The sequence below is a fragment of the Budorcas taxicolor genome, chromosome 5 (genome assembly GCF_023091745.1).
Source record: "Budorcas taxicolor isolate Tak-1 chromosome 5, Takin1.1, whole genome shotgun sequence".
NCBI classification, from domain to species: Eukaryota; Metazoa; Chordata; class Mammalia; order Artiodactyla; family Bovidae; genus Budorcas; species Budorcas taxicolor.
In genome coordinates this window covers 98,187,362-98,212,351 of record NC_068914.1, presented here as the reverse complement: position 1 = coordinate 98,212,351, position 24,990 = coordinate 98,187,362, and the positions used below count along the sequence as shown (strand labels likewise).

Genomic DNA, 24,990 nt, shown 5'->3' with positions numbered 1-24,990 from the left:
AAAGTTGTTAATTTGGTGGTTTTGCCAAAATAGGAAGAGGAAACAAAAGCTGGAGCCCACAGAAAAGTTACCATCCAGTAGATTGAAGACAATGGTAGCCAGGATTTCAACTTCAAAAGGAAGGGCTATGAAACTTAGGAAACTCATCATGAGTTGCTTCTTCAACTATACACTTATGAGTGAATCAAATTGGTAATTTTACTTTTTGATTACAATTATTATTTCCCTACACATCCTTGTCATGTTTCTCTGCAAGCAAAGTATACTTTGTCCTCCCTGACTCTGGACTTGTTTTCTCAATGAAATATAAACCAGTGATGTCCAAGAGTGAACAAACACATGTCCAAAATGTCTTTGCATGTTTTGTCTTCATAGTCTTTACTTTCCAATCTGAGAACATGTCCCTGTAGTTTGGATCCCTACAAATAAGAAGTATGTTTGAAGGTCAGCTAGGGCCTCTTGGGTGGCTCAGTGAGAAAAGATCTGCCTGCCAATGCAGGAGATGCAAGAGATGTGAGTTCAATCCATGGGTCAGGAAGATCCCTTCGAGTAGGAAATGACAACCCACTCCAGTATTCTTGTCTGGAAAATTTCATGGACAAAGGAGCCCAGCAAGCTATAGTCCATGGGGTCACAGGGGTCAGTCATGACTTAGTGACTGAGCACATGGATTGAAGGCCAGCCAAAGCCACCACCAGAGACCAGCCACCAGAGCCTCCAGAGTGAAAGTTAATCCATACCTTCAAGTAGCATAAACAATAAATAAATAAATAAATGTCTGTTTTTTTCAGCCCTAAGATACTGGATTTGTCTGATAAAACCACAAAATCTGATGTCAAGTGTTTAATAAAACAAAATCTTAAAATATGTGACATTGGCTTTAAGGAAAGGCAGCAGGTGATGACAGAGAAGGCAATGGGACCTCACTCCAGTACTCTTGCCTGGAAAATCCCATGGACGGAGGAGCCTGGTGGGCTGCAGTCCATGGGGTCGCTAACAGTTGGACATGACTGAGCGACTTCACTTTCACTTTATACTTTCATGCATTGGAGAATGAAATGGCACCCACTGCAGTGTTCTTGCCTGGAGAATCCCAGGGATGGGGGAGCCTATCTATGTGACCCCTGTCTATGGGGTCACACAGAAGCAAACATGACTGAAGCGACTTAGCAGCAGCAGCAGCATGTGGTGAGGACCCTTTTAGAAGAGGCTAGAAAAATGACAACTTCAGTTAGGCAGTGGCAAAATATTTGGTAAAACTTCTGCCTATGCTACCTTGAAAGAAAATACACACAATGCAGTTGAAGTTCTGGGACAAGAGATATGGAGAAAAAGCACGAGTAGATTAGTTGGTTGTTATTACTCTGTTTAATAAGTACTAGATGTTCAAGCTGATTTTAGAAAAGGCAGAGGAACCAGAGATCAAATTGCCAACATCCGTTGGATCGTACAAAAAGCAAGAGAGTTCTAGAAAAACATCTATTTCTGCTTTATTGACTGTGCCAAAACCTTTGACTGTGTGGATCACAATAAACTGTGGAAAATTCTGAGAGAGATGGGAATACCAGACCACCTGACCTGCCTCTTGAGAAACCTGTCTGCAAGTCAGGAAGCAACAGTCAGAACTGGACATGGAACAACAGACTGGTTCCGAATAGCAAAAGGAGTATGTCAAAGCTGTATATTGTCACCCTGCTTATTTCACTTATATGCAGAGTACATCGAGAGAAATGCTGGGCTGTAGGAAGCACAAGCTGGAATCAAGATTGCCGGGAGAAATATCAATAACCTCAGATATGCAGATGATACCACCCTTATGACAGAAAGTAAAGAGGAAAAAAGAGCCTCTGGATGAAAGTGAAAGAGGAGAGTGAAAAAGCTGGCTTAAAACTCAACATTTGGAAAACTAAGATCATGGCATCCGGTCCATCACTTCATGGCAAATAGATGGGGAAACAGTGGAAACAGTGTCAGACTTTATTTTTCTGGGCTCCAAAATCACTGCAGATGGTGCCTGCAGCCATGAAATTAAAAGATGCTTACTCCTTGGAAGGAAAGTTATGACCAAACTAGACAGCATATTAAAAAACAGAGATATTACTTTGCCAACAAAGGTCTGCCTAGTCAAGGCTATGGTTTTTCCAGTCGTCATGTATGGATGTGAGAGTTGGACTATGAAGAACGCTGAGTGTCGAAGAATTGATGCTTTTGAACTGTGGTGTTGGAGAAGACTCTTGAGAGTCCCTTGGATTGCAAGGAAATCCAACCAGTCCATCCTAAAGGAGATCAGTCCTAGGTGTTCAATGGAGGGACTGATGTTGAAGCAGAAACTCCAGTACTTTGGCCATCTGATACCAAGAACTGACTCATTGGAAAAGACCCTGATGCTGGGAAAGATTGAGGGCAGGAGGAGAAGGGGATGACAGAGGATGAAATGGTTGGATGGTATCACTGACTTGATGGACATGGGTTTGAGTGGACTCCGGGAGTTGGTGATGGACAGGGAGGCCTGGCGTGCTGTGGTTCATGGAGGCCCAAAGAATCAGAGACAACTGAGTGACTGAACTGAACTGAATGGAAAGTTATAGTCTAGGTGACTTATAAGTAATAAAATATATTTCTCACAGTTTTGAAGACTGGGAAATCGAAGATCAAGATGCCAGCAGATTCAGTGACTTGTGAGCGTTCTCTTCCAGACTCACAGACAACCATCTTTCCATGTGTCTTCAGATGGTGGAAGGGGCAAGGGAGCTTTTGGGGGTCTTATATATAAGGGCACTGCTAAATCACTTCAGTCGTGTCTGACTCTGTGTGACCCCATAAATGGCAGCCCACCAGGCTCCCCCATCCCTGGGATCCTCCAGGCAAGAACACTGGAGTGGGTTGCCATTTCCTTCTCCAATGCATGAAAGTGAAGTCGTTCAGTCATGTCCAGCTCTTAGCGACCCCATGACTGCAGCCTACCAGGCTCCTCCATCCATGGGATTTTCCAGGCAAGTGTACTGGAGTGGGGTGCCATTGCCTTCTCCGATATATAAGGGCACTGATCCCATTCATAAGGGCCTAATTGCCTCCGAAAGACCCCAGCTCCAATTACCATTAGATATCAGCATATGAATTTGGGAGAAATATAAACATTCGGTCTATAGGATCATATAAAATATATCGCAGAATATGGAAATTAGGACATGGACATATCTTTTGGGGGACCACTATAACCTCAGATACGCAGATGACACTACCCTTATGGGAGAAAGTGAAGAGGAACTAAAAAGCCTGTTGATGAAAGTGAAAGAGGCGAGTGAAAAAGTTGGCTTAAAGCTCAACATCAGAAAACAAAGATCATAGCGTCTGGTCCCTTCACTTCATGGGAAATAGATGGGGAAACAGTGGAAACAGTGTCAGACTTTTATTTTGGGGGGCTCCAAAATCACTGCAGATGGTGATTGCAGCCATGAAATTAAAAGACACTTACTCCTTGGAAGGAAAGTTATGACCAACCTAGATAGCATATTGAAAAGCAGAGATATTACTTTGCCAACAAAGGTCCATCTAGTCAAGGCTGTGGTTTTTCCAGTGGTCAGGTATGGATGTCAGAGTTGGACTGTGAAGAAACTCAATGCCGAAGAATTGATGCTTTTGAACTGTGGTGTTGGAGAAGACTCTTGAGAGTCCCTTGGACTGCAAGGAGATCCAACCAGTCCATCCTAAAGGAGATCAATCCTGGGTGTTCATTGGAAGGACTGATGCTGAAGCTGAAACTCCAATACTTTGGCCACCTGATGTGAAGAACTGACTCACTGGAAAAAACTTTGATGCTGGGAGGGATTGGGGGCAGGAGGAGAATGGGACGACAGAAGATGAGATGGTTCTGTGGCATCACGGACTCAATGGACATGGGTTTGGGTCGACTCCAGGAGTTGGTAATGGACAGGGAGGCCTGGTGTGCTGAGGTCCATGGGGTCTGAAAGAGTCGGACATGACTGAATGACTGAACCGACTGATGCATCTCACGATAACTGCTTTTACACAGTTCTCAAAGTATAGTATTATAAATCAGAGGAATTATTTGATATTTCTAACTCATCATAAATAACTATCTGCTGGTTCGTATTATTTTTTCTAATTTTCCCATTATAAAAACATCTGTAGTTAGTTTGACCCTTGATATCAATTGTTAGCATTCTCAGAGTCCCTTTAACTATAGTACTAGTTTGCATCTACAATAAGTTTTGTGTTACTGACATTTTGTGGCCCATGCTCTATTGATATCTCTGCTGTCTAGTTGTTAAAAGTAAATCCATCAGTAGGATGTATAAGGTGGCCCGCTTTGAAGAATAAAATAACCTCCCAGGATTAGACTCCAGTTTAAATTCAATTACATGTTGGAAAGGAAAAGATTTGATTCAGTTAAATTCCTATTATAAAACTCAGTGAGTTGTCACCAAAACATAGACATTGTACATTAATTTGACATTGCTGTATCCTCTGTATAAGACAGAGGGAACTAAGTGCAAAAGACCAGTCCATTATTCTCTAAGGAAGATATTAATTCCTGTAGGTGAAAACACAGTTCACTGTATAGGTAGAATGTGAAGAATAACTCATACTTTATTTATAGGCTATCAAAAATAATTTATAATGATGGCAATAGCCTCTGAACATCTATGGCTTTAATTTGTGACTCGGTTTGCTAAATATATTATTTCTGGACTATTTTGAAACATTAACTACTGGATTGTGTAGACTGTTTGTAAGGGTTCATGAAATTGACACATTATGGTTTAGATTGAGGAAGTTAAAGAATTATTATTTATAAAGTATATAAAGGATCATTCTGATGTAACTGAATGAAAAAGGCCTTAAATATAACACTAACATCTAAGCACTGACCATCACTTTAATACATTACTTTGTTCTACACTTTCTTCTCCATAGGTTAATCAACCTATACTGATTTCTAGAAGGGAAGGTGCAATTCTTGGGCTTCAGACATCCTACCACATACATTTTTTGAAAAACACTTGAAGAAGCCAAATGTTTTCATTAATTCCCCTTTTGTTAACAACAATGTCATATGGTAGCCTATATACTAAAAAACATTATAGAAAGACATGTAAAAAAGCTGGAATAATAGTGAATTTTCTAAAGACTAAGGATAGTTGGCAGTTAGTATTCCAGAGAACAAATATTTGAATTCTGATGGAGAAGACAGACAAGAATATGTGCAAGGATTGAAATCTGTAAGTTCACTAGAAATAAATAAATAAATACAAATAGAAATAAAACTGAAAGAGTCTATTTGGAAGCAGAAGAGCAGCCTCCAAGTTGGTGTGTTAAGATGGAATTGGTAACAATGAGCCTAACAGAAGGATGCTAGTCATGATATCAATGTGATCACTGACTGGACACTGCACTTTGGAAAAATCACTTCATACCTCTGATTCCTTATGCTCTTATCTGCAAATGTGATTAAAAATACCACTTCCTCTTAGTTCATGGGATTATGATAATTAATTGAAGTTTTAGAAAAAAGAAAGCTCTAATGCATTTCTTAAGCTCCTTGTTTTAAGTAAAACCCATCATAAACATGTGACATATATGTAAATTGCTAAGAAATCAAATTAGCCAATACTGCAGCATGGCCTCAGTATATATACTATAGTATATATAGCCTAGATACAGTAATCAACACTGCTTTAAAAAAATTATTGGAGTATAGTTGCTTTACTATGTTGTGTTAGTTTCTACTGTATAGCTAATTGAATTAGCTCTGTGTATACATATATCCCCCTTTTTAAATTTCTTTCCCCTTTAGGTCACCATAGAGCACTGAGTAGAGTCTCCTGTGCTATACAGTAGGTTTGGTTAGTTATCTATTGATGGCATGGCAACCAAGTATTCTTGCCTGGAAAATCCCACGGACAGAGGAGCCTGGGGGGCTGCATTTTAAATACTTAAAGAGCTGTACACGACTTAAACAACTTAGCCTGTACACAGTGTTTATATGTCAATCCCAATCTCCTAATTCATCATCCGTTTGCCCCCCTTAGTGTCCATACATTTTTTTCTATATCTATATCTGTGTCTATTTCTGATTGGCAAATAGGTTCATCTGTACCATTTTTCTGAGCCTGGTGGGCTGCCGTCTATAGGGTCGCACAGAGTCGGACACGACTGAAGTGACTTAGCAGCAGCAGCAGTACCATTTTTCTAGATTCAACATATATGCATTAATATACAATATATGTTTTTCTCTTTCTGACTTTACTTTTGACAGTCTCTAGGTCCATCTACGTCTCTACAAATGGCACAGTTTCATTCCTTTTCATCGCTGAGTAATAACACTGCTTTTATAGAGGAGAATAAGCTTTAAGCTTGATGCCTACCTGAACGCAGTCTCCAGAATAGTTTCTTTCCTTCCACATTAAGGATTGTTTTTTTCTTCTACTGGTTTTTTTAATCCAACACACAAATTTTAAAACACTGACTTCCATTCTTAAAACTAAAGATCAGTATGTGCACTGCATGATTTTATTTGCATAAATGTATGTAAAAATATGATAGCTTAATAGGTGTTGAGAAAGAGATATAAAATAGATGAATATAGTTATAGCTATCACAGAAATTTCCTCAGTTATTGACTAATGTGTTGAAAAAACCCTGGATATGGGTTTGTCTTTCTGGAGGAAAATACAACAGTCAGGTTAAAGCTCTGTGACAATTTTGTAGAAACGTTGTTAAGTATTTAAAATGTGGCCTTGTCATGTGCTCTTGTGCTGGCCCCTGTGTTGACCTTCATGAACCATGATGATAATTAAGCACAGATGGAGGGTCAGTGCTCATTTGTCAGGAATGCCTGAGGCTTTCCTTTGAGGCTTTGCCCTGAACTCCAGGCAACTCTCTCTGCCAGAGGAAACTGACTAAAAATGTTTTTCCTCCAAATATAAGAAGGATTTTCTTAATTTAATGGGCTGGTTACTTGTGGTAGGGTAGAGTTGCCACCCTTGAATTACTCAGCTTAAAACAAGTCACAGAGGCTCCTGAGCCTCCTGGTAGGTCCAGAGCAGAGGTAGCTGCTTCTCCCTGCTGTTATTCCAGACATAGAAGATCCACTGAGTCTGGAACTCTCCATTCCTAGCCTAAGTTAAAACTAATTCCAACCTTATCCGTTTCTCAGATTTTATTTGTGGCTCATTTAATTCTAATCCTAATCCTCCTTTTCTCACTGACTCAGCAACTAGATAATAGACTTTCCTCATGCTCTCAGACAAACCTCATTTGGCCTGATATTGATTCACTTTCATTCAACACTTTTGGATAGGTGGCCCTGGGTGCAAGGCAGGCAACTGATTATTTAATTGACAGAGTTGAGTTTTTCTTAACTTTCATCTAGGCAAAGGAATGTGTGACTCAAATAAAATAAACCCTAAGTACTAATTTCTGTATACTCAGTATCAGATTTAAGTTGAAATAAAGACATTTGATATATTAGGGCAATTTATTAGCTTATTCATCAATCACCCAGATCTGATTAGGGCATTTCATTTTTAAACCACAAGATTTCTAAATACTTTTGGTTTCATTTTTCATGACTCAGTGTGTCTCATTGTAAGACGTGTATTATTGATTTGTTTTTTTCTCTTCTTTTTTTTTTTTAAATTTTTATTTTTACTTTATTTTACTTTACAATACTGTATTGGTTTTGCCGTACATTGACGTGAATCCACCACGGGTGTACATGAGCTGTTATTGTATAGTCACTAAATCATTTGCGACTCTTTGTGACCTCATGACTGTAGCCCACCAGGTTCCTCTGTCCATGGGATTTCCCAGGCAAGAATACTGAGTGGATTGCGATATCTTTCTCCAATATTGTTGATAGTATTTCTAATAATTATCTTTAAGATTTTCTATTTATTTTCATTGTCAATGGATATTTTACTTAATTGAATTTTAGAGCAAATCATTTAAATGAGTATAGGGAGTTATTGGACAGCTAATGAATACCAATAAATTTCCTTTTCAAATGGTAGATGAGTAATTTTAGTTCAGTTCAGTCGCTCAGTTATGTCCGACTCTTTGCAGCCCCATGAATTGCAGCACGCCAGGCCTCCCTGTCCATCACCAACTCCCGGAGTTCACTCAAACTCACGTCCATTGAGTCGGTGATCCCATCCAGCCATCTCATCCTGTCGTCCCCTTCTCCTGCCCCCAATCCCTCCCAGCATCAGAGTCTTTTCCAATGAGTCAACTCTCCGCATGAGGTGGCCAAAGTACTGGAGTTTCAGCTTTAGCATCATTCCTTCCAAAGAACACCTGGGGCTGATCTCCTTAAGAATGGACTGGTTGGATCTTCTTGCAGTCCAAGGGACTCTCGTCTTCTCCAACACCACAGTTCAAAAGCATCAATTCTTCGGCACTCAGCTTTCTTTACAGTCCAACTCTCACATCCATACATGACCACTGGAAAAACCATAGCCTTGACTAGATGGACCTTTGCTGGCAAAGTATATCTCTGCTTTTCAATATGCTATCTAGGTTGGTCATAACTTTCCTTCCAAGGAGTAGTGTCTTTTAATTTCATGGCTGCAATTACCATCTGCAGTGATTTTGGAGACCCCCAAAATAAAGTCTGACACTGTTTCCACTGTTTCCCCGTTTATTTCCCATGAAGTGATGGGACCAGATGCCATGATCTTCGTTTTTGAATGTTGAGCTTTAAGCCAACTTTTTCACTCACCTCTTTCACTTTCATCAACAGGCTTTTTAGTTCCTCTTCACTTTCTGCCATAAGGGTGGTGTCATCTGCATATCTGAGGTTATTGATATTTCTCCTGGCCATCTTGATTCCAGCTTGTGCTTCCTCCAGCCCAGCGTTTCTCATGATGTACTCTGCATATAAGTCAAATAAGCAGGGTGACAATATGTAATTTGCCATTACTTAAAAAAACAATCGATCTTCATTTCATACTTTTAATTTTTTTCTCTTGCGCCCATTTCATCAATTTGTTCATATCTAATTAATTGGCAATGAACTGACAAATATATATGCACAAATATATTTATGTATATATATTCAGTTTTGTTAATTATTAAAACATGGTCACAATTTACTGGATGAATTAAAGGTAGTGACTCTAATGAGACTTGTGAAACTCAATTATACATGTAACCTGTGTTTTTCCATTTCTTTAGAAAATCCAGAGTATGCACTACTCTCTCTTCCTTTGTATTGCCTTCAAATACCACACTTCTAGCAATAGTAATGAGGCTTAACAATATCACACATAATCCAAAGAAGTCTATTCAAGTGAACATCTGTGAACTGTGTTTTTTTCTACTCTGTTTTTTCTTGATTATGCCCAGAAATAAAAGGAACAAGACACAGTAGCCATAAGTTGTATAAAATATAGAATTGTGCACAGAAAAATAACCTGAGCCTAATGAGTGTGTATGAATTTGGTCTGAACTATTGGTCAAGTCAAGACTTGTTAATAATAAATAGATAATAATCTTGAAAGTGAAATTTTTTTATCCCTTCATTGATTTTGGTCTAATTTGCAATGATTCAGCTCAGAGACCCTAAGATATCAATTTAAGTAGAAGAAACAAAACAGGTTGGAGATAAGGAAGTGAATAAGTATCTGAGTAGTGACTTGCAATGAGGTAGATGTGATTAAAATTAAAGTCAAGTAAAATATGCTGGAGAAAGAGTAGAAAAGATAATATCCTGAGGTAAACTGGTGAGCTATGAAAATATAACAATACAAAAATCAAAGTACTGGGGAAAAAAATAACTATACCATATAATGCTTCTTAAAAAGGACTTTTCACTTTTCTGTGAGCATAGATTTCAGTGGAAATCCTAATAACATCAACCTTGCTCATTGGTAAACTTCAATATTAATAATAATAATATTTGCATATTAGTATATTTAAATATTTATATTGATAGAATGATTTTAAAATAATGGACTTAAGATAATTAAGAAATGTTATTTATGACTTGTTAAATGACTGAAAAATAAATTATCCTGTTGTATTTCTGTGTTTACCCTAGCTTATAGATGTGATAAATGCTACGGTAGTTTAAAATCATGAATTGATAATGAAAGATGTTTTAAATTCCTTTATGGAAGCAGGAAAATTGCAGAATGAGGACTTTAAACCTCATGATAGTTTATACACTCTGATAATATAACAAAAAGTAGTTTACCACATATAAATGCCCTTTGATAGTTCTTTAGTATTCTTCTAGAATTACTTGCTTTCCAAGCATTAAGAAATTTGATTACTTTAATAATGACAAAATTCAATAATATATAAATTCAGATTATTTAGACAATTTTCAAAGACTGAGTGCTATTTTCAGCTGATTTAACCACCACTTACAATCTGTCTCCTTCCTTTCCTGTCTTATTTAATATTATACTTTTTATAAGATGCTATTTCCAGTGCTTATATGCCGTCAATCCATCATGTTGGATTAATTGATGACCAAAGAGAAATGAAATTAAATAGCTATATAGACAAATTTTTATTGTTTCCGAGAAACCAAAGATGATTACAAAAGCAGACTGTAAACATTCTGAAGACATACAAATCTTTTCAAAACCATTCTTTGACAAGATATAATATTTCCTATCAATTTAAACAATTAGCAATGTGGGATATTAATAAACTTACAGAAGTGTCCCTGCTAGGATGTGTCCATTTTTCAATTCTGTGCATTATTTGTGGTGAAAGTTTTTCATTTAACCTTAATGCTGTAGTTTTCCTGACATTTCAGATAGGTTTCTAACATACAAATGTATCTATGGAGAGAACTTTTACAGTTATTTTCTTAAAGTCTTGGAACATTAGATGTCTTTGACTATTTTGATCCATAAGAATATTTTAGATATGCACAGATGACATAATAAAAAACTACTTAGGTTTCTTTTATGCTTGTTTCCTCTTCTAAATACATTAAGCAAGAGTCTTATTTCTAATTTTATTTATGTAATTTTCAGAGTCACCAGTGATTAGTGAAATCCAGTCCATGACATTATTGTTTCACTTGGGTTTAGTTTCTAATATTTCCTGAGCTTTAGTCTTATTTAAAAGATAGGAACAATATCTTATAGGGCTTTTGTGAAAATTTAGCTGAGTAAATAAATACTTGATAAGAACTTAGCATAAGTATTCAATATTTGAGTTAGAGATCCCTTTATTCATTTTTGTATACTTATGACTTAAGTTATAGACTAATTAGATTATACTACCTTTAAATCAGTAAATTCATCAGAAATGTATGAATATAGGAAAACAATAAAAATACATGCAAAATTATTAATAATATTGTGTTAGGATAGTGTGATTATGTAGTTTCTTTATTTTCTTGGTTTTTAAATAGTATTCTATTACAGGGATCAGCAAACTATAAGCTTAGTCTAAATTGTAAACAAAAGTTTATTGGAATATCCACATTAATTGTTTTTTTTAGTATTGTCTGTGACTGACTTTGCACTAAAACTACTAAGATATGAGTAGTTATGAGAGAGACCATACAGCCTGCAGAACCTTAAATATTTATTATCTAGCCCATTACAGGTGGCAACCCACTCCAGTATTCTTGCCTGGAGAATCCCAGGGACAGAGGAGCCTAGTGGGCTGCCGTCTATGGGGTCACACAGAGTTGGACACGACTGAAGTGACTTAGCAGCAGCAGCAGCAGCAGCCCATTACAGGAAATGTTTGCTGATTCCTGCTTTATAACTATCAATGTTATAAAATAAATAAAATAAAATGTAATTGTTGATCTAATTGAGAAATATAATAGAATATTCACCACAATTATCCAAAAGGAGAAATATCAGAAGGTGATAGAAAATGCCAGTAGATATGTCTAAAGCTCATGCAAGAATCATTCCATTCCTTGCTTCAGCATCAAACTGGAAGGGAAATCCAGGGCTATTAAGTATCAGTTAATGAGATCAGGATGAACATATGGTGATTAAGTACTTAAAATCCTAGTCAAAGAAATTAGGTAAGAAAAAAAAAATCAAAGACATCAAATTTGAATGGAAGCAGTAAAAAATTGTCTGTTTGCAGATGACTTGACCTTATAGAAACCCTATACTCCATCCAAAAAAAAGAAAAAAAGAAAAAACCTGTTAGAGCTATCAACAAATTTGTAAAGTTGCAGGATACAAAAATTAGTATACAAAAATTAATTGTTTCTATGCACTAATAATGAATTATTGGAGAGAGGAATAATAAATTGTTGTAAGAAAAAAAAATCATTTACAATAGCACCAGAAAGAATAAAATTCTTTAAAATACATGTAACCAAGGAGGTAAAAGATGTATACATTGAAAACTATAACACTGATGAAAGAAATTAAAGAAGACACAGATAAATGGGAAGCTATTCCGTGTTCATTGATTGGAAATATTAGTATTGTTAAAATGTTCATATAACCCAAAGCAGTCTACAGATTCAGTGCAGTCCTTATCAAAATTTCAGTGCCATTTTTTGTTGAAATAGAATCATCAATCCTCAATTTTGTGTGGAACCACAAAAGAGCCTGAGCAGTCTTGAAAAAGATCAGGAGGTATTACACTTCCTAATTTCTATGACCTAATTTCTAATTCTATAGAAATAGATTTCTATTACCTGATTTCTAAGTCTGTTATTTCTAATTCTTAGTCATAGAATTAAACAATGCCACATTGTAGTATTGTCTAAAAACAGACACATAGATCAGGAAAACAGAATAGAGAGCCCAGAAATAACTGCATGTATTCTCTCAATTTGTTTTTGACAAAGGTGCCAAGAATATACAGTGGGGAAAAGATAGTGTCTTAAATGGGTGCTGGGAAAACTGGATATCCACATGCAAAAGAATGAAACTGAACCCCCATTTTACACCATTAATAAAAATCAACTCAATATGAATGAAAGGCTTGAACATGACCTGAAACCATAAAATTCCTAGAAGAAATATAGGGGTAAGCTCCTTGACGTTGGTCTTTGTGATGATTTTTTCGGGGATTCAACATCAAACGGCAACAAAAACAAAAGTAAACAATTGAGACTATTAAACTAAAACTAAACTAAAAAGTTTCTTCACAAAAAAGAAAACTGTCAACAAAATGAAAAGGCAGCCTATGAAATGGGTGAAAATACTTGTAAGTCACATATCCAATAAGAGGTTAATATCTAAAACATAGAAGGAACTCATGCAACTCAATAGCAAAGAGCACAGATAATCCAATTTTAAGATGGGCAGAGGACCTCAATAGGTATTTTTCTAAGGGAGACATAAAAGGCCAACAGGTACATGAAAACAGTGCTTAACATCACTAATCATTAAGGAAATGAAAATCAAACCACAATGAGATTTTACCTCATACTTATTAGAATGGCTATTATCAAAAAAACAAGTAATACTGGCAATTATTTGGAACAAATACTGGCAAGAATGTGGAGAAAATGGAAAACTTTTATGCTCTTGGTTGGAGTGTAAACTGTTTTCAGCCTCTATGGAAAAAAGTATGGAGGTTCTTCAAAAAATTAAATGTAGAACTACTACCATATGATTTGGCAGTTCTACTTCTGGATATATATGCAAAGGAAGTTCAGTTCAGTTCAGTTCAGTCACTCGGTCATGTCTGACTCTTTGCAAGCCAATGGACTAGAGCACGCCAGGCTTCCCTGTCCATCACCAACTCCCAGAGCCTACTCAAACTCATGTCAATTGTGTCGGTGATGCCATCCAACCATCTCATCCTCTGTCATCCCCTTCTCCTCCTGCCTTCAGTCTTTCCCAGCATAAGGATCCTTTCCAGTGAGTCGGTTCTTTGCATCAGGTGGCCAAAGTATTGGAGTTTCAGCTTCAGCATCAGTCGTTCCAATGAATATTCAGGACTGATTTCCTTTATGATTGGCTGGTTGGATCTCCTTGCAGTCCAAGGAACTCTCAGGAGTCTTCTCCAACACCACAGTTCAAAAGAATTAATTCTTCAGTGCTCAGCTTTCTTTACAGCCCAACTCTCACATCCATACAATACTACTGGGAAAACTATAGCTTGGACTATATGGCTATTTGTTGGTAAAGTAATGTTTCTGCTTTTAATATGCTGTCTAGGTTGGTCATAGCTTTTCTTCCAAGGAGCAAGCGTCTTTTAATTTCATGGCTACAGTCACCATCTTCAGTGATTTTGGAGCCAAAAACATAGTCTCTCACTATTTTCATTGGTTCCCCATCTATTTGCCATGATTGATGCAACTGGATGCCATGATCTTAGTTTTCTGAATGTTGAGTTTCAAGCCAATATTTTTCACTCTCCTCTTTCACTTTCATTAAGAGGCTCTTTCGTTCCTCTTTGCTTTCTGCCATAAGGGTGGTGTCATCTGTGTATCTGAGGTCCTTGATATGTCTCCTGGCAATCTTGATTCAAGCTTGTGCTTCATCCAGCCTGGCATTTCACATTATGTATTCTGCATAGAAGTTAAATAAGCAGGGTGACAATATACAGCCTTGACGTACTCCTTTCCTGATTTGGAACCAGCCTATTGTTCCATGTTTGGTTCTAGCTGTTGCTTCTTGACCTGATTACAGATTTCTCAGGAGGAAGGTAAGAAGATCTGATATTCCCATCTCTTTAAGAATTTTCCAGTTTGTTGTCAACAGAAAATTGGATCAAAGATTTTCTGAACATGGCCCCACCCATCAGAACAAGACCCTGTTTCCCTCTCAGTCAGTCTCTCCCATCAGGAAGCTTCTATAAGCCTCTTATCCTTATCCATCAGAGGGCAAACGGAATGAAAACCATAGTCACAGAAAACTAACCGAACTGATCACATGAACCACACCCTTGTCTAGCTCAATGAAACTATGAGCCATGCCATGTAGGACCACCCAAGATGGATGGGTCATGGCAGAGAGTTCTGACAAAACTGGAGAAGGAAATGGCAAACCACTTTATTATTCTTGCCTTGAGAACCCCATAAACAGTATGAAAAGGCAAAAAGGTATGACACTGAAAGATGAACTCCCCAGGTCTGTAGGTGCCCAATATACTACTGGAGAAGAGTGGAGAAATAACTCTAGAAAGAATGAAAAGATGGAGCCAAAGCAAAACCAGCACCCAGTTGGGGATGTCATAAGTGATGGAGTTAAAGTCCAATGCTGTAATGAGCAATATTGCATAGAACTTGGAATGTTAGGTCCATGAATAAAGGGGAATTGGAAGTAGTCAAATAGGAGATGGTAAGAGTGAACATTGACATTTTAGGAATCAATGAACTAAAGTGAAATGGAATGAGTGAATTTCTCAAATGACCATTATATCTACTACTGTGGGCAAGAATCCCTTAGAAGAAATGGGATAGCCCTCATAGTCACCAAAAGAGTCTGAAATGCAGTTCTTGGATACAATCTCAAAAACGACAGAATGATCTCTGTTCGTTTTCAAGGCAAACCATTCAGTATCACAGTAATTCAAGTCTATGTCCTGACCAGTAATGCTGAAGTAGCTGAAGTTGAGTGGTTCTATGAAGACCTACAAGACCTTCTAGAACTAACACCAAAAAAAGATGTCCTTTTCATTATAGGGGACTGGAATGCAAAAGTAGGGAGTCAAGAAATACCTGGAGTAACAGGCAAATTTGGCCTTGGAATACAAAACAAAGAAGATCAAAGGCTAACAGAATTTTGTGAAGAGACCATGCTCATCATAGCAGACACCCTCTTCCAGCAACACAAGAGAAGACTCTACACATGGACGTCACTGGATGTTCAACACCAAAATCAGATTGATTATGTTCTTTGAAGCCAAAGATGGAGAAGCTCTGCTGCTGCTGCTGCTAAGTTGCTTCAGTCGTGTCCGACTATGTGCGACCCCATAGACGGCAGCCCACCAGGCTCCTCCGTCCCTGGGATTCTCCAGGCAAGAACACTGGAGTGGGTTGCCGTTTCCTTCTCCAATGCATGAAAGTGAAAAGTGAAAGTGAAGTCGCTCAGTGGTGTCCGACTCCTAGCGACCCCATGGACTGCAGCCTTCCAGGCTCCTCCATCCATGGGATTTTCCAGGCAAGAGTACTGGAGTGGGGTGCCATTGCCTTCTCCAGAAGCTCTATACAGTTAGCAAAAACAAGACTGGGAGTTGACTATGGCTCAGATCATGACCTCCTTATTGCTAAATTCAGACTGAAATTGAAGAAAGTAGAGAAAATCACTAGACCATTCAAGTATTACCTAAATCAAATCCCTTACGATTATACAGTGGAAGTGACAAATAGATTCAAGGGATTCGATATGATAGACAGAGTGCCTGAAGAAGTATGGATGGAGATTTGTGATGTTATACAGGAGGCAGTGATCAAGACCATCCCCAAGGGGGAAAAAAAAAAAAAAAAAGAAATACAAGGGAAAGGCAATCATTATCTGGAAGAGATATCTGTATTTCCATGTCCACTGCAGCATTACTTACAATAGTCAAGATATGGAAACAAGCTATGTGTCCACTGACAGATGAATGGATAAACAAAATGTATACACAAACGGGACTTCACCTTCAAGTGCAGGGCATGAAGGTTCAATCCTTGGTCAGAGAGCTAAGATCCACAGGCCTCATAGCCAAAAACTAAAACAGAAAAGGAAACAATATTCTAGCAAATTCAATAAAGACTTTGAAAATAGTCCCCATCAAAATGTATATAATATACACACACACTTACAATCACTCATATACACAATGAAATATTATTCAGCTTTAAAAAATAATGAAATCTTTCCATTTGGGACAACATAGATAAACCTGGAGAGCATTATGCTAAGTGAAATAAGCCAGATGGAGAAAAATAAATTCTGCATCATGACATTTAGATGTGGAATTAAAAAAAAATCATACTTGTAGAAACAAAGAGTAGATGGTAGTTGCCAGAGGCTAGGGGATGTAGAAATGTGGAGAGGATGGTGAAAAGGTATAAACTTTTAGTAATTATGTGAATAAGTTCTCAGGATCTAATGTATAATAAGGTGACGACAGTTGATAAAATTGTGTTGTATAATTGAAATTTGCTACTCTAGTAGAACAAAGTGTTCACACCAAAAAACGTAAATATGTGAGGTGACAGTTGTATTGATTAATTCAATTGTGGGAATCCTTTCATAATGTTTATCAACCAGCTTGCACATTTTAGATATATTTTACCTTTATTTGTCAATTATAACTCAATAGAGCTAAAAAAACTCAAAGAGGTTATTATAGTTGAATGTGTGAGAACTTCCTTGCAGATATGCCTGACTCACAAATGTAAAATAAGTCTTTTAATCTGTAGCCTGTTATCTGTTAATTGCAGATTATACCAATTTCTCTCCATATTTGAAATGCTGTAAAATATTGTGTTAAAAAATCTTAAGTATATTTGTGAAAATTAACATTAAATTAAAAAAGAGTAAAAGTGATAGTTTTCCACACTGTTACTTCCATCCTACTACTCATCACTGTAGTATTTATTCCAGGGAAGCAGTACTCTACCTACTTTAAGTTTCATTTTTATCACTTTGCCTGTATGTGTTTCTGAAGGTAAAGTCCTTGGATAGAACTATGGACAAATTAGAATACTTTAAAGAATATTTTCACAAAACCTGGAAGGTGATATAGAAGATCACTGAAAATATCTTAGATATAATTTGACATCAGACAAAAATTAAACCTTTGTTTCTCTTCGTAGATACTGTTTTAGTTTTTTTTTTTTTTTTGGTAGTTTTCCTGGATTAGTGGCAGATTTAGCTTTTATTTGCATATTTTCAAAATTGTCTTACCAATGGACAAGTGTTTCCTTTTTCCTCTGTATTTCAACTGAAAAATATTTGCAAATGGAATGAGAGTAGTAAAAAGAAGATACTGAGAAGTATTGGCAATTACAGCTAAAAGCCAAGTAAGCAACATCATTCTACAAAGAATATTGATGCTAGGGAACCAAGGTTTTTTTAAATTTAATTTCAGTTGTATTAAGCTATATGTGATCATTCCTTCCACAAGAGAGTGGGTACTCTATACCATAAAGCTAGCAGTTAAGTGTTCCTGTTGTTGTTCAGTCGCTCAGTCGTGTCCGACACTTTGCAACCCTATGGACTGTAGCCCCTCAGGCTCCTCTGTCCATGGGATTTTCCAGGCAAGCATACTGCAGTGGGTTGCCATTCCCTTCTCTTTAAGTGTTCCTAGGCATATCCAATGGAGAAGGCAATGGCACCCCACTCCAGTAGTCTTGCCTGGAAAATCCCATATATGGAGGAGCCTGGAAGGCTGAAGTCCGTGGGTCGCTAGGAGTCGGACACGACGGAGCAACTTCACTTTCACGCATTGGAGAAGAAAATGGCAACCCACTCCAGTGTTCTTGCCTGGAGAATCCCAGGGATGGAGGAGCCTGGTGGGCTACCATCTCTGGGGTCGCACAGAGTCGGACACGACTGAAGTGACTTAGCAGCAGGAGCAGCAGCAGGCATATCCAAAAAGAAAGTCTGAATAAAAATAACATACAATCTGTTTGATTGGGAACATTTCACTGCTATGAAGAATTCATAAAATGATAGGTAGTACCAGTTTTGGAAGTGCATTAAAATTAATTTATTAGAATCATACAATTTCTAATCTTATAATTTTAGGAAATATTGATAGATCTCTGCTGAAATATTTTTATTTATTTATTTTTAATTTTAATTTTTACTTTATTTTACTTTACAATACTGTATTGGTTTTGCCATACACTGATGTGAATCCACCACGGGTGTACATGCAATCCCAAACATGAACCCCCCTCCCACCTCCCTCCCCATAACATCTCTCTGGGTCATCCCTGTGCACCAGCCCCAAGCATGCTGTATCCTGCTTTGGACATAGACTGGCGATTGGATTCTTACATGATAGTATACATGTTTCAATGCCATTCTCCCATTTTTAAATATTCTCAATTACTAAAAGTGGAAAAATTATAAAATATGCCTACTATTTAATTCTCTAAAATTCATCAAATGTAATATAAGATCCTTTTAACCTTGGTAGAGAAAATATTAAATGTTTGGATTAAGAAATCATTCTGTTTTAAGGGATGACAGCTCCATTTATCTTAGAAATCAGAGTGAGATAGCGTTTGTTTCTTTGTTGGTACTTTAGTATAGATCTGAATTCAACTTTCTCTTTGGGTGCTTTTTGTTTCCATGAACAAAATGCTTTCAGTTTTTAGCTCATAACAGAGTTACATACCTCAATCTAATTTTTTGGTAAATTTGCTGATAACTTTCTGAATAGCAGAGTATTAAAAAATATTTATGAAAATTATACAGTTGTAGTTAATGTAATAAAAATATAATATTATTTTGGTAACTCAAGAGTGACATGAAAATGCAAATATGGCCTAAACTATTATTTCCTTTTTTTAAATACAGGTTACTTGAATTTCAAATAGAGAAGCAGAAATGCCACCACCAGGAGGCACCCCACCACTACATCCACCTCCTGATGGAGGATGGGGCTGGGTAGTGGTTGGAGCAGCTTTTATCTCCATTGGATTTTCATATGCGTTTCCCAAAGCTGTCACAGTATTCTTCAAAGAAATCCAGCTCCTGTTCAACACTACCTACAGTGAAATAGCATGGATATCATCTACTATGTTGGCTGTTATGTATGCAGGAGGTAAGCTTCTTTGGACTAAATTGATTTCTGGTTTAAGGAAACAATTGCTTCATGCCACAGTATTTTACATGTAGTATCTTGGTACATTAAAATCCTGTTTTCATTACCCTCACTTAAAACCAACCAGAAGGATAATTAGGACTGAATTTTTAGTGATTTTTAGTGATTCAGCATCTAGAACTATTCACTTCATTCTGAGTCTTACTAGAGTATTTATTTGAATGAGAATGTCTTTGCACAAACTAAGGTTTACTAAATTATGGAATTTTTAAGGGCGGCAAAGTTCCATTTAATTTGGAATAGAGACTATACTGTAATGTTAGTATCATTTCATAATATTCCTGCAATTGGTAGACATACTTTTTTATGAATGGGAAAGAAACTCAAGTTGCTGACAACCTATTTTCTAAGCCTAGGAAGTAATTCACTTTAAGCTGAAAAAATGGAGTGTTATCATGTACATTCTGGATCCATTCAAGTTTGTGTGAATAAAATCATTCCTTACCTCTTTAGCTTATTAAATCTGTAGTTATTTAATATAAATTAAATATTAAATATATCTGGAGCTTACTTAAATATTTTAACATTTAAATGGTTCTTGACAGTTTTCTTGTTACATTCCATGTTCAAATGAGGGTGTGATTCATGAGGGATAGTGAATAAATTGGTACCATATTAGTGTGTTGGCCAAAAAGTTCATTTGATTTTTTTTTTCTGTAAGATGGCACTAGTAGTGCTTAGTTGTCTTTAAATTCACTTGAAACAATTTTGTTGAATTGTATTATAACAGATGTCATAGTGTGCATTAAAAAAAAAGCTTATTAAAGTTGGTGCATTTTTGTGTAGCCATTTTAATATTGAAGATGGAAGAAAACATTTTTGGCATATTATGCTTTATCATTTCAAGAAAGGTGAAAATGCAACTGAAACACAAAAAGATTTGTACAATGTATGGACAAGGTGGTGTGACTGATCAAAAGTGTTAAAAGTGGTTTACAAAGTTTCATTCTGGAGTTTTCTCTCTGGACAATGTTGTACCTTTGTGTAGATCAGTTGTAGTTTATAGGGATCAAATCAGGACATTTATTGAGAACAATCAATGTAATACTATGTGGGAGGAAGCTGACATACTCAAAGTATCCAAGCGTTGAAAAGCATTTGCACCAGCTTGGGTGTGTCAGTCACTTTGATGTTTGAGTTCCCCCATAAATTAAGCAGAAATAAAACCTTCTTGGCTATATTTCTACATGTGATTCTCTACTTAAATATAATGAAATGTTGTTTTTAAAACACATTGTGATGGTGAAAACTGGATGCTATACTATAATGTGGAGTAGAGGAGATTGTGGGGCAGGTGAAATGAACTATCACAAATCACACCAAAGTCCAGTCTTCATCCAAAGAAAGTGATGTGTGTATGGTGGGATTAGATGGGAGTCCTCTATTATGAGCTCCTTCCTGAAAACCAAACAATTCATTCCAACAAGTACTGCTGCCAGTTAGAACAACTGAAAGCAGCACCTGAGGAAAAGCCTCAGAATGAGTAAACAGAAAGTATGTAACTTCCCAACAGAATAATCCAAGACCACACATTTCTTTGATGACCAGGCAAAGACTGTTACAGTGTGGCTTGAAAGTTCTGATTCATCCATCACATTCACCAGGCATTGCAGCTTCAGATTTCTGTTTATTTTGATCTTTTTAAAACTCTCTTAATGGAAAAAAATTCAATTCCTTGGAAGACTGTAAAAGGCACCTAGAACAGTTCTCTGCTCAAAAAAAGACAAAAAACATGGGGAAGATCAAATTATGAAGTTGCCTGGAAAATGGCAGAAGGCAGTGAAACCAAATGGTGACTGCATTATTCAATAAAATTCATGGTGAAATGAAAAATGTCTTCTATTTTTATTTAAAAACGGAAGGAACTTTTTTAGCCAACCTAATACTACTGACTATTAAAAACTACTGGGTTATTAGTGCATTTTTGTGTCACCTATCAGCTTTAAATCAATCCCAACATCAGACAAGATTGTCTATGGATTTTTTTAGTCATTACTTAAAATATTTAAATTTTAGGATTTTCATTTTTCAACTGGATATTTGACTTTAAGGTACAGATATAGACTCAGAATAAAAGCACTTAAAAGTGTATAATTGCTTAGCCATGTATGACTTTTTGTGACCCCATGGACTGTAGCCCACCAGAGTCCTCTGCCCATGGAATTTTCCAGTCTAAAAGGCTGGAATGGGTAGCCATTCCCTTCTCCAGGGAATCTTCCCGACCCAGGGGTTGAACACGGGTCTCTGGCTTTGCAGGCAGATTCTTTACCATCTGAGCCACCAGGGAAGCCCAAGCACTTAAAGAAGTTATACAAATCATCTTTCAATGTCTCCCTTTATAGGTGAGGATAATATGGTTCAAAGTGATTGTGATATAACATTAGGAATAATATCCAAAACGTGTTCACATTTATTTTCAGCTCAGGCTTCTCTAAATGCTTGGTGTGTGTCATATGACTTAATCCTCTTAACATTCTGTAAAATAAGAATTACTGCTCTCCATTCTATAACCAAGGAAATAGATAAAATACTTTTCCTAGTTCAAGCCACTTATTAGGGACATAGAAATTGAGACCCCCCACCACACACACACGTCTAGTCAAGGCTATTGTTTTTCCTGTGGTCATGTATGGATGTGAGAGTTGGACTGTGAAGAAGGCCGAGCACCAAAGAATTGATGCTTTTGAACTGTGGTGTTGGAAAAGACTCCTGAGAGTCCCTTGGACTGCAAGTAAATCCAACCGGTCCATTCTAAAGGAGATCAGTCCTGGGTATTCTTTGCAAGGAATGATGCTAAAGCTGAAACTCCAGTCCTCTGGCCACCTCATGCGAAGAGTTGACTCACTGGAAAAGACTGATGCTGGAAGGGATTGGGGGCAGGAGGAGAAGGGGATGACAGAGGATGAGATGGCAGAATGGCATCACTGACTCGATGGACGTGAGTCTGAGTGACCTCCGGGAGTTGGTGATGGACAGGGAGGCCTGGCGTGCTGCGATTCATGGGGTCGCAAAGAGTCGGACACGACTGAGCAACTGAACTGACTGACTGACACATGTAATTACTATGCTCTTCTGCCTTTCTCTTCCCTTTGTAAAATGGCAGAGCTATATCTGTTCAAGGCCTTCCACAAACCTGATTCAGGTGCTACCCCACCAAGATTTTTGCTTTAGTGACATAATAATTATTCTATTTGCTGTTTTTGTTGATTCACTCAGTTGTGTCCAATTCTGTGCAACCCCATGGATTGCAGCACACCTAACTTCCCTGTCCTTCACCATCTTCTGGAGCTTACTCAAACTCATGTCCATTGAGTCAGTGATGCCATCCAACCATCTCGTCCTCTGTCGTCCCCTTCTCCTCCTCCTTTCAATCTTTCCCAGCATCAGGGGCTTTTCCAATGAGTTGGCTCTTCACATAAGATAACCCAAGTATTGGAGTACTGAATTCTTCAGGGTATAGTCTTTATTTTTGTACTACAAAGGTAAAAATTTGATCCCCCAATAATCCTTTGTGTGTATGTGTATGTGTGTGTGCGTGTGTGTGTGCATGTGTGCACTGGTGGGTATTTTCTACTTTCCGTAAGTCAGTGATTTTACATTAATCCAATATACATCTCCATTACCCTTTTGGTAACGTTAAATTGATGCATTTCTGTTCCAGTACCTAAAGGTATGTCAATGGACAATTCTGCTTTTAAAACACTTTGAGATTCTGTTAGACAGTTGCTTTAAGGGTTGTCCTCTGTTGTCTCTGATGACTGTAGAAATAGTAGATACTGTGCACTCAGTCTAGTTCATCTACCCTATGGGTCAGGTGGTCCTTAATAATGTTTTGCTAAAGCAACACTGATAACTGTTTTGTCCTGAGTTCTGAAACATGCTAATGTTAAGATATGTAGTTTCCTGCTTAAATACAACTGAAATGGATTCCTCTAGTGAATTTGTGTAAGTCTACTTAAATTTGGACTTTGGGTTTCATGCAGTCATAATTTTCAGTTGAGTTGATCATTGACTAACTTAAAAGCGACACAAAAATGTATGTAACCTTTTTGAAAGTGAAAGTTGCTCAGTTGTGTCTGACTCCTTGCAACCCCATGGACTATATAGTCCATGGAATTCTCCAGCCCATAACACTGGAGTGGGTAGCTGTTCCCTTTTCCAGGGTATCTTCCAAATCCAGGGATCAAACCCAGGTTTCCCACATTATAGGTGGATTCTTTACCAGCTGAGCCACAAGAAAAGCCCAAGAATACTGGAGTGGGTAGCTTATCCCTTCTCCAGGGGGTCTTCCCAACCCAGGAATCGGACCAGAGTCTCATGCATTACAAGTGGATTCTTTACCAGCTGAGCTATCAGGGAAGCCCAAAGCCTTTGTAATCTTCCCTTAATAAACTTCATCCAGATAGACAGAGAATTAACAAAGAAAGCATGGAAGATCATATGGAGTATTTTGAGGGCCAGGCTTAGAAGGGTTAAAAGACATTTCTGCACACCTTCTCTTGGTCAGAACGTTTATACTGCCCTACCTAAAGGCTTCCCAGATGGTGCTAGTGGTAAAATCCTGCTTGTCATTGCAAGAGAACATAAGAGATGTGGGTTTGATCCCTGCATTGGGAAGATCCACTGGGGATGGGCATGGCAACCCAGTTCAGTATTCTTGCCTGGAGAATCCCATGGACAGAGGAGTCTGGCAGGCTGCAGTGAATAGGGCCATAAAGAGTTGGACACTACTGAAGGGGCTTAACATGCATGCAGACCTAGAAGCAAGGGAAGGGTTTCTGGAAATTCAGGGTTTCTAGAGGAAGAAACAAAATAGGATAACATGGAGCAAGTCTCAGACAGAGCTTGATATCCCAATAATCATTCTCTATTCAATGAAAGCAGGATGTATTTATAGACTTAACCATGATCATAGGACAGCCTTCCACTCCCTGGCTGGCTCTGAAAGAATGCTTAGAATGAAGAACAGTCTAATTACTTTTCTCAAACCAATAAATCTCAGCATCAGATTATAAATAAGTAAATAATATAAATGGAGGTTCCCAGGTGGTGCTGGTGGTAAATTTGAAGACCATAAGGCAAAAGGCATATAGAACAATGAGTCTCTATACCAAGTAACTGAAATATTGTGTTCAACATAATGCTAATTGCTTTAGCCTAGAGAACATCTAAGATCTGACACTCATTAGGGCTTAGCACTCAACCTATTAATCACCATGATGGGGTCACAGGGTAAGATGG

The 24,990-nt window shown here is 37.5% G+C and overlaps 1 protein-coding gene across 3 annotated transcripts in view; it reads left to right on the top strand.

Moving 5' to 3' along the window:
- The window catches only part of SLC16A7 (solute carrier family 16 member 7), a 191,729-nt gene that overhangs the window by 106,664 nt on the left and 60,075 nt on the right, over nt 1-24,990 (top strand). For all 3 annotated transcript variants that reach the window (XM_052640392.1, XM_052640389.1, XM_052640391.1), the window contains one exon: nt 19,443-19,689. In XM_052640392.1, the coding sequence (XP_052496352.1) occupies nt 19,473-19,689 (217 nt within the window). In that variant the 5' untranslated portion in view covers nt 19,443-19,472. The remainder of the gene's footprint in view (nt 1-19,442; nt 19,690-24,990) is intronic.